This window comes from Glycine soja, chromosome 8 (genome assembly GCF_004193775.1).
Source record: "Glycine soja cultivar W05 chromosome 8, ASM419377v2, whole genome shotgun sequence".
Taxonomy (NCBI): domain Eukaryota; kingdom Viridiplantae; phylum Streptophyta; class Magnoliopsida; order Fabales; family Fabaceae; genus Glycine; species Glycine soja.
In genome coordinates, this window is record NC_041009.1 from 22,286,689 (window position 1) to 22,297,931 (window position 11,243).

Sequence of the window (11,243 nt, forward strand, 5' to 3'; positions counted from 1 at the left end):
CATGAAAATAGAATGCATTTGGGTAATTAATTTATTTGAGCGTTCGTTCGATAAATTTTATCACGTAAATTTTTATAAAAGAACATGTTGTATATTGATCAGTTTACAATTTTTTTTATAATATTTATTTTTCACGAGTCTAGAATCTCTTCCCAACACCAGTAGTCTATGGTTTCAGGAATTGATATTGGTATGTAACAGGGTTTTTCATTCTTGTGGTGAAAACAGAGGACCGTTAATGATAATTCCACTCCACTCATCTTACCAACACTGTCCTATTACATCTTCCTCTCTCGCCCGAACAAGTTGCCCCTATCTCAACGTGTAAGTGCTGCCATTCTTCAAGTCAATTATAAAACGAATGACTTCTATTAATCATCAACCTTGATACTTCACCAAAAAGTTAAAAATATTTGGGAGTCTGGCTGTCTGCAATTTATTGTTCCATTAAATTATAATTAAAGACAAGAGAATTGTAAGAAAGTAACACTTATAATTAAATTAATAAATAAAAAATATTTAGTAAAATAAAATTATAAATATATTCAGAATTTACATCTTTTTTTTCTTTTACTCATATTTTTAGTTTCAAATTTTCAATAGTTTTTTAAATATTCATGGTAAACAATTTTAAAATATTTTCCATCATCTCAGTTTGATGAGTGAAATTGAACTTGAATTTTTAACTAAAATTTTGTGTTTGAGTTTTATAAGTAGAAAAAAAAATGTTTAAGAGAATAATTTTACTAAAATTGATTAATCAAATTTTCTAATAACATTAATTACTGATAAAACCCATAAATATTTTACTCACACCAATGAACTGTTAACTAGAAGAAAAATCACTCTGATAAGCATTGCAACAAGATACAGATCCCGAAGCCGTATCTAAGTTGATCCAATTGAAATTGAAATTTATTATCAAGTTACATTGTGGACCCTTTACCATTGAATATTATACTATATAGCAGTATAAAATAAAAGGAAAAAGTGTTGCACCATGCCTGTGACTTAATATAACTACTATCACATGCTGTTTTAGATGGAAAAAGGTAACTTTATGATCACGGGAATTTGCCACGTATAGCACACAAGTTGCAAAATAACGTCTCTTTCCCTCTGAATACACTTCGGAACTTAACTTTCTAAAACTAGAAGGGCGTAGAGTGTGATTGTCACCCACCATCTAAATTTGTCCATGTTTCAGCCAAAATTTTAAATTTCATGAGCTACAAGCTCCTCCATCTTTTTTTTCTTCCCGATTATTCCAACATCAACTATTTTAATATTTTAAATTCTTCTACTTAACATAAGATTTAAGAAGAACTATACAAAATCTAGTTTGTACTATCCTAGTGGATTATCTGTGTATGAAGTATATTAAAATGTAGAAATCCAACACCTGGAATATCCATCATTCTTTTGCTTTGACTGAGAATATTTTTCATTTCAGAATAACGAAAACTCAACGGATACTTCCAACACATTATGTTGGTAATGTTTTCTCATCACTATACATTTATCGCTGATCAGTAATAACTAATAAATGACAAGGAGGTGGTCCTCCCATATATATATTATTATATTTTATATTATATATAAGCAAACATGTGTTTTTTGTCGTAAAAAAAATTACAAACATATGTTTCCATTTTTTATTTTCACTATCTCATATATAAAGTTTTAAAAAACAGAAACAAGGAAAATAAAAAAATAAATGTTTTCCCAAATGAAACCACCCTAGATAAATTATTTTTTCTTGAAAAAAAATAATTTTATAAGTTATTAACATAATTATGTATTCATAATTTCATTCATTTTTCATTCCCTTGATATGTTTTTAATGTGTAATGAATAATTCTACCTAGACATATCCTAACCACAAGAATATTAGAATTTATTAACTAACAGGATCTAATTCAATTGATTGAATAATATGAATGTGTTGTAAGCTTTCTTTTCAATTCTTATGAATAAAAAAATTAGAACTTAATATTATTTTTCCAAAAAAAAATAAGTGAATAATAAAATGAAAATTAAAAAATATGGAAAGTGACATTTGTTACCGTTAACCAGGATGCCATGTCACAATGCCACACCACACCATCTCTCTCGTGACTAACATTTGAATTTGCTATTGTGACTCCGTAAACTTTCCCGTTTTAATTTGTAGCTTCTGTTATTTGTTTGTTTGGTGTTCAAGTGTTCCCAGTTGAGGAAATTCGAATAGAAACCCACATTTTCTTTTACTAGATTTTCTTCATTATTTGACACTTGAAGCTAATATGGCCATATGAAAGTCAAATTGCCAATGTTGTAATTGTTGTTTAACCCTTTAAAGGTTAGAAGTAGTCAAGGAAGTTTTGGAATTTCAAGGTGTAGGTAATGTGAGTTAGTGCAGTGCATCACCTTGTCTGGTGGGTGGATAACATTTTTGGCCTTAGAATAATAACCACAGTCTACAGGTCAATTGGCTTGGCTTTATTAGCATTTATTTTAGGCTTGAGGATCCAAAGGTGAAGTGGCATTATATACTTTAGTCTTGGTTTCTGGGCATTTATTAAGTATCACTAAGTTCAAGGAGTTTTATAAGATTTTGAAGAGTTAAGTTGAAGTGATAGTGTGATACCAAAATAATGGTGTTGAAATGGGGAAAGGACTACTGCTGTGACACTAAGGGGATAAAGATGGAGCTCAAAGTTGAGAAGCATGAGACTTTGATTATAAGGCCTAGAATCAAGATGTGGATGGCTAGGGCCATTACAATTGTGCTGCTTTGGACTAGTCTTGTTCAGCTGATTGCACTGGGAGAATTGTTGGGACCAAGTTTGTTAAGGGGCATGCCTTATTGTTTCAGTTCTCCATCTGTAGATAAGTTTTTGGCTCCAGCCAAGGCAGTGCTACCACCCAAAAGTAAGTCCTTGACTTGTCTTATGAATTTTTTTTTTTATGGACAAATGTTAGTTTGTTAGAAATGTCAGTTGGAGAATTCAAACCACAGACCTCTTCTCCCTCCCTTCACACCCTTCTGCAACCACAGAGCCAACCTTCTATCTCCAGCTTGTCTTATGAATAGTTATTTGTAGTCCTATTTTTTCTACTATGATTTTTTTAAATATATAAAAAACAAATTGGCATATGAATAATGATTTGTAGAGCTGTCTGATTTGATGCTGGTAGTATTTTCTCCAGAAATCTTTCTGATTTCAGTTTTCTGCTCTTTTTCTTTTTTCCCCCTCATTGAAGATTGAACCTTCCCTTTCCCACATTTAATTTTCTTCTTTTGTGCTAACATTTTATGATTTCTCATGCATATCTCTTTTGAATTTGATAATTCTGTCATCAGGGATTTATAGGAATAATGGTTATCTTCTGGTTTCTTGCAATGGTGGACTCAACCAAATGCGATCAGCAGTAAGTTCTTTGTTTCGTTATCTTTACTGCAATCAACATCACTATTGACTTTAAAAGTCTGATCTATTTTTTTTAAAAAAAAATTTATTCCTCACATGGTTTTTTTCCTGCAGATATGTGATATGGTTGCTATTGCCAGACACTTAAATGTCACTCTCATAGTTCCAGAGCTGGATAAAGCCTCTTTCTGGGCTGATTCAAGGTTTGCACATTATTCATTCTGTAATAACTTCAATTTTGGAAACGCCTTCTTTTAGGACTAACATAATTGAAATATCTTCATTTCTGTGATATCATGTCTCCTTGATGTGGCAGTGACTTCAAAGATATATTTGATGTAGATCATTTCATTACCTCCTTGAGAGACGAGGTTCGAATAATAAAGATACTGCCACCTAAGATCAAGAAAAGAGTTGAACTAGGATTATTATACTCAATGCCACCCATTAGCTGGTCTAATATCTCATACTATGAAAATCAGGTATTTTGCTTGGTTCACATTATCTTTGCACTTATCAGATTTTGACTCAGTTCTTTATTCCAAGTTAGCAACTAATTGTCCTTAACTAATTAAACAGGTCCTTCCTCTGTTGCTGAAACACAAGGTCATACACCTAAATAGAACAGATGCTAGACTTGCAAATAATGGACTACCTGCTGAGATTCAGAAGCTACGATGCCGAGTAAACTTCAATGCTCTGAGGTTTACTACTCAGATAGAAGAACTTGGCAGAAGGATAGTCAAGGTTTTGAGGGAAAAGGGACCTTTCCTTGCACTTCATCTTAGATATGAGATGGACATGTTGGCCTTCTCTGGCTGTACTCATGATTGTGACAGCAAAGAGGAGGAGGAACTCACAAGAATGAGGTAATATGAATCTTGCATTAATGTGTTACAACATCCCTTTTGTTTTTCTAGTTTTCCTTTGAATGTAATTTTGGAAAATGGTATTTTTTAGATATGCATATCCTGGCTGGAAGGAAAAAGTTATTAATTCTGAGCTTAAGAGGAAAGAAGGCTTGTGCCCTTTAACACCTGAGGAAACTGCCCTAGTATTGTCAGCACTTGGAATAGATCACAATGTTCAAATTTATATTGCTTCTGGAGAAATATATGGTGGAGAGAAAAGAATGGCAAGTTTACTAGGAGAGTTTCCTAATCTGGTAAGAAGAAGGAAGTAAATAGTATATGCTGTATGTATATGCAAATCACCAGTTGCTACTAACATTTTCTCTAACTGAAATAGGTGAGGAAAGAAACTCTGTTGGAACCTTCAGAGTTGATGTATTTCCAAAACCACTCTTCGCAAATGGCTGCAGTGGATTATCTTGTCTCCCTAGAGAGTGATATATTTATTCCAACATATGACGGGAACATGGCTAAAGTTGTGGAAGGCCATCGCAGGTATGACCTTGTTGCCAACATTGTGTCTTTCTACATTCTATCTGTTATCTACTTAGTGGTCTGATCCTTTGATGAGGTGAAAAAATGTTTTGATGTCATTCATTCTTTGTTAGATGTATAATGATGGAAGAGTTCACAGAATTATTTGCACTTTTGGCACATCCTATTACATTATTAGATAATAAAAAAAGCAGATTTCATGATCATGAAAGAATACACAAGTCACATAATGAAACTCTTCTAAAAAACCATAACTTCTTAAATTTAATTTCTATGCATTGTGAATGTAAAAAAATTTACATTACCAACCAATCAGAAATCATGACAAGTATGACTTTTAAGGTGTAAACAAACTAAAGTGCATATACTATTTACTGCTTTTTCCCTTCATTTTTCATTTAATTTACATGATAGCACGTGTAATTATTTTTGGTAATTATCTGAAGTCATGCTGCTCTTCAGATTTCTAGGATTCAAGAAAACTATACTACTGGATAGAAGGCTTCTGGTAAACCTGATAGACCAATACTATAACGGGTTGTTAAGTTGGGATGAGTTTTTCACTGCTGTGAAGGAAGCTCATGCCTATCGTATGGGAAGTCCCAAGAGAAGAATTATCATTCCAGACAAACCCAAAGAAGAAGACTATTTTTATGCCAACCCTCAGGAGTGTTTGCAATTGTTAGATGAACCATTAGAAAGCACATAATCTTGGCTCTGATTTAATCACCGTTTTCAATCAGAAGGCAAAGGAAATTGTTATTGATTATTCTGTACATGAAATAGGCTCTGAATGAACTAAAGGAACTGTGCCCCTGCTAAATAATATATTTTTCTTGTTTTAGGGAACTAGTTCTTGTATAAAGAAATGGCAAAATGGCGTCACATCTTCCTCAATGCAAAGAAGTGCAAAAGATATAAGATTACTTTATTTCTCTAGTAATATTTCCATAGATAGTTCCTTATCATACAAATAGTAATGTATCCTTTTACTATGTTTTCTTACTAATTTTCCTAATAAAGAATTAAATGCATGTAACTTATACTTTAAAATCATAAAAGGCATTCATTATTTTTTTTCGTTTAATAAGAAAAGTTATAATCTCCTTCAAAAAAAAAAAGGTTATAAGTTATTATAGGAAAATTTAGAATTATTCTTTACCTTACCATATTCTACATATTTGAGCCTTGCGCACATCAATGATGTAGAACAACCAGCAATGAATTTTGTTTCTCCTTCTGTATTAAGAAATTTTAATTGCATATTACTGCATCAGATAATTGTACATTATGTTTGTAGACCAAACTACAGTTTAATTGGGAAGACTCACATGAGTGTCAGCGATTGATTTGGTTGCTGGAGTGCCCGAAGTCATAATTAGGCACTAGCATCGTGATATTTTTCTGGATCATTATCCAAAGAACAACTAAGGATAAGCCTTGATTGTTGACACAGAGACATAGCTGCCTTATTTAGTTACAAAATAGCCTATCAACATGTAATTAATAAGGTTGCATACACACTATCCTATCAACATTTCTATTCTTACATGTGATAACAACTAGCTTAGCTAGTTAGTGATTTAGGTAAGCATAAGATGAATTGTAGTTAAGATAAATATGATTGGTTATTAAAAAATTAGTAGTCAATTCAAAATTATTAATATTAAACATTGACAAATTTAAGGCTTTTATATTGTTATGTCTATACTTTCATTAATCATAGTTTAACTACTTAAATTTATATCTTTTACCTCCATGTCATTTGATTTACCTTATGCCTACTTTCAAATTCTTCCTCTCTGAAGTGCTGGGTTTGTTGGTTTTGGTTGATTTTTGCATCCCAATGTTTTTGGTGGGGTCCACAAGGGAAAGCCATGTCATCTCCAACTTTGTAAAGTCAAGGATGGCACTGTTGAAAACTTCAACTCCAATTTTATATTGTAACAGTAAAAACTGGATGTTTACGTAATGATCATTGGTCCTCAACAAGTGCCTCATATTTTAACCAAAATACGAGACATGCCATCTGTTTTATTTAATCCATCATTCACAGATCCCAAATTTACTAATACTCAATTTTGGTGCCTGGAGGAATGAGGATAGTATTTATGAGTTAGTGATCCAAAAAGGCTTAGAATTTCTAGGAAAAAGCATCACCGAGATCACCTTCCAAGAATATTCATTTTTCCATAAAACTTTATCCGATTTGTTGATTAATTAAGTAATTTTCTTAATTCCATGCTTTCCTTAAAGAAAAATATTTTCCATCATACTGCTTGTCTGCTTCTGATTGGCCACGATTACTTTTAATTTTGCAAGCTGATCACTTCACTTCAGCAAACACATGCAACATTCTAAGTTAGGACTTTTAGAGCTTTTGATCATGTTTAGTGATATATTTAAAATTGGGATCTTACTTTTGGGTGGATCCCACGTAAGATTAAAGATTTCTTAATATTTATTTTATTTTTTTCTTTGACCGTAAATTTTATTTTAAAATCTTAAATATTTTTTTTCAATCTCACGTGATTTCACTTTTTTTTTTTTATTTGTTAAATTAGATATAATTAATTTTAATAAAACATTAAAAAAATTAAAAAATATAAAGAAATAAAAAAATGAACCTAACATTAATATAAAAATAATAATTAAATTTCAATTCATTTTTCTCTTTTTTTTTCACTTTTTCGTCCTTCCTCTCTCGTCTCTCTTCATCTCCCACTCTTCTCACTTTTTCCTCCTCCTCTCTCTCCGCCACTTTATCTCCCATGCTACACTTTCTCCCTCCCCCTCCCGCGACGTCCCTTTCCCCCTCTCTCTCCCCCTTTAGGGGCCTTCCCCCTTCCTATCCCTCTTCTCCTTCCTTCCGCCACTGCAACCTCCAAACATTCACGCAAAAAAAGGTATTTTTTTTTCTTCCTCTTATATTCTTGCATTTTTTATCTTGTTTTTTTTTTTTCCTTCTTTCATTGTTTTTTCTTGTTCCCACGGATTGATTGTTGGTTTGTTGATTATGTTTGTAATTTTTTATTTTTTTAACATTGTCCAGAGATCTTCACGGTTCTTCTATGAAAACTCATTTTTTCACTCTAGAGATCCCTATACTACCTTTAATGCAAGACCAAATATTGAGCACAAAATCCTTACTCAAGATCTAACATTAAAGATGCTCTTAAAGCTCCATAGTCTTAAATCTTGATAAATTATTTTGTAAGATCCTAGCCTATTACTTGTATCAATATTTTTGTTTCCATTTAAACTAGAAAAATCATATATTTGCATAGAATAATGGATAGCAATTTTTCATAATACTTTTTTTAATCACATTATCTATCTTATTTAATATTTTTATCTGTTCTTATCTCTCTTTTTATCCTAAAAATCACTAACACAATTGTATATAAAAATAGCATTACTCGTTGGCAAATGTGTCCAAGTAATTATGTTGGTTGGTGATGGCCTAATACCTTTCTCTAGTAGTGGATGGATATTGAGTGTTGACTTCTATTATTTTTTTTGTTAATTATTGATTTCTATTTAATTAAGATGATAGAATCTTCCCTTCATATGCCTTTTCGCTTTGCACTGCTACATGAAGTGGCACACATAGTGTTAAGGAGGAGTTCAAATAGAAGACATTACATTAGTCCTAAAATGCTCTTGCGAAAAAATGTCTTTTAATAATTAAGAGATACACTATATATTTACATATATTAGCAATTTTGGTATTTTAATTTTTCTTAAATATATTTTTACTACTTTAATTTAATGTTTTTTTAATTCTTATAAATTATGTTTGTTTTGTTTTTAATTCTTAAAAAAACTTTAGATAATATTTTGTTACTGTTAAAAGTATTATCTAAAATTTCTTAAAGATTAAAAAAAATCAAACATAATTTATAAAGATTAAATATAAAAAAAATAATTTTATAAAGATAAAAAAATATATTTAAACCTTTAATTTTTAAATCCTACCGTAAATCTAATTTAATTTTAACATCTATTAAGTGTCATGTGATTGTTCCAGCCGAGGACATTTTTATTGAATATTTCTTTGCATTATGTTGACTTACACGTATCATTTCAATTCTAATTTAGGCCCCGTTTTGGTGCTTTTATGTCTGGTTGGTACTCTAATTTGGTGCTCTTTCTAGAATAATTTATAAGAATAATAAGTATAACATATAAATATTTCTATACACTTCATCATTTTTATTTTTTTCTCTTTCTATCACATATCATTTGTTATGTTTAGTCTACACCAAATTCCAACATATTACAATCTTCTTAAGTGATGTTATTGCAAAACTTTTTATAAAAACCCAAAGAAAAGTTAGATGGAGATAAGGAGGAGAGTCCAATTAAGATCACCTAACATCCCATGTTATTAAGGAAAAAGTACAATGTATTATAAAAAAAAAAAAGGTACAATAGAATAATACTCACTGACTAGCAGCTGTCAGAAAAAGAAAAAAAAAAAAAAAAAACTCTTACTTGCACCTGATGCAAACAAAGAACGAAATTCAGGGTTTTCTTGTTCCCTCAACTACAACTACTAAGCTGGCTTCAGCTCCTAAAAGTTGTTATAATTTTGGATGATATCATAACAACAAATTTTATATGTAAACTCATTCGAAGGGAAAAGTTATTTATTATTGTAAGATTGACAGGGTGCATTTCCCCTTGGATAAAATTAAAAAAACTTTTATTCTTTTCTTTTGATAATTTCAAATCGATGAAAATCCTTTTCATGTTAAAAATTTAGATGCGGAAAAGGACAGAATTTGAAATTTCAGTTATAAAAAAATGGGATAAAAGAAAGTTAAAAAAAGAGGAGGAAAAAAAAGAAAAATGAGAAAAGAAAACATATAGAAATACCAGAATCCTGGAATAGTATTATATTTTTTACTCTGTTGCGAACTTGATCCACATTATGAAACTAAAAATATACACGAACTAAAGGGGTTGGCTTGTAATTAAGTAAGCACGCAGGATATCCTAATGTTAATTAAGTTTGAACTTTATGCCTCTATTCTTTGGTATCTGTGGGGCGATAAATAATGGCTGCCACGAGTATTTAGGTGAGTAAATATAAATTTAATTTTAGATAATTAGGTTTAAAACGAAGTGATTTATATTTCCAAAGTTTTATTTTAGAAAAAAAAAGTTTTATTTTAAAAATAAATATATAATAAACATAGGGTTGGGATTTGTGATAACAAACTAATCTAAAATAAAATAATCTATAAATTGAAATATTTGTGATATATTATTGTATAGTTATGTTAGATACTTTAAAGAAATTTTTATTATTTATAATAATATTATTTGAATTTTGATTTTAAATATGAAATAAATTATGTCAGTAGAAAAATATTCATATTTTTTTAAGGCAAAAATAATTTATTAATAAGACATGAAATGTGATCTGAGATTGTTGTCAATAGAAAGAATGTACAAAGAGAAGATAGTCAGAATGTAGACCATTTGGCTATGCTAACAAAAAGCAAAGTCATATACACCGAAGACAATCCCAAGGATTCAAACACCAATTAGGGAACCAAAGGTCACTTGAATACAATTCTTTATATCTAAACCACACCTAAGATATCCATTGAATTTGTGCAAAGACATAGGATTGCAGGATTGACACCTTTAAAAATCACCTTATTTCGATGCACCCATATAGACCCACAAAGAGCACGCCAAAACAAGTATCTCATACGACCAAGTCTTTTTCCATGGAACCAGAATCCGTGCCGCAAACATTATCTTGCACCTCACCATGTTCCTCCAACCACACATAACATGAAATAGTCATCTTGTGTGTGTATTTATAGTCTCCCATAGAAAATTAGTAATTTTTTTATGATAAATACTTTATAGTTCATATATTAATATCATGATTAATAAAAAAAATCTTATTCGACTAAATAAGGATGTATAATAAAAAGATAAATTGATTGACCAAAAATAATAATCAAAAGATAAAGTAAGTAAAATGAAAAAATATAGGAAAAAAACTGTATTAGAGAGCCTGAGATTTGGCAATTATCGTGTGTGAATAATCTTAATTTATAATATAATTATTTTTAATAGGATTTTAAAATAAATTATTCTAATCATTAATACATGTGGAATCATTTTTCTTAAATGTCCACCAAAATTTATTATATATACATGAATTGACAAATTAAAAGAAATAAAGAAAACATATCATCCAGAGGGAATAATTTTATTAGTAATGAATTTCATCATTTATTATCCGATAAAATCTAACTGAACCGAATTCATATGTTACATAAATTTATTTATTTATGATTAAAATATGTCTTTTTATCCCTAAATATTAAAATATTCAAAATACCTTGATGTAAAATTGAAATATGTTAATTTTTTTGCGAAGACCTTAGGTTGAGAT

General features: G+C 30.2%; 1 protein-coding gene across 1 annotated transcript; it reads left to right on the plus strand.

Moving 5' to 3' along the window:
• The first annotated feature begins 2,204 nt into the window (after positions 1-2,204).
• LOC114424269 (rhamnogalacturonan I rhamnosyltransferase 1-like) lies at positions 2,205-5,762 on the plus strand. The gene is made up of 8 exons (XM_028391105.1): positions 2,205-2,913; positions 3,347-3,414; positions 3,528-3,616; positions 3,730-3,895; positions 3,993-4,282; positions 4,374-4,578; positions 4,662-4,819; positions 5,282-5,762. Exons 1-8 carry the CDS (start codon positions 2,637-2,639, stop codon positions 5,526-5,528), a joined length of 1,500 nt encoding a protein of 499 aa, XP_028246906.1. The 5' UTR covers positions 2,205-2,636; the 3' UTR covers positions 5,529-5,762.
• The last annotated feature ends 5,481 nt before the right edge of the window (positions 5,763-11,243 follow it).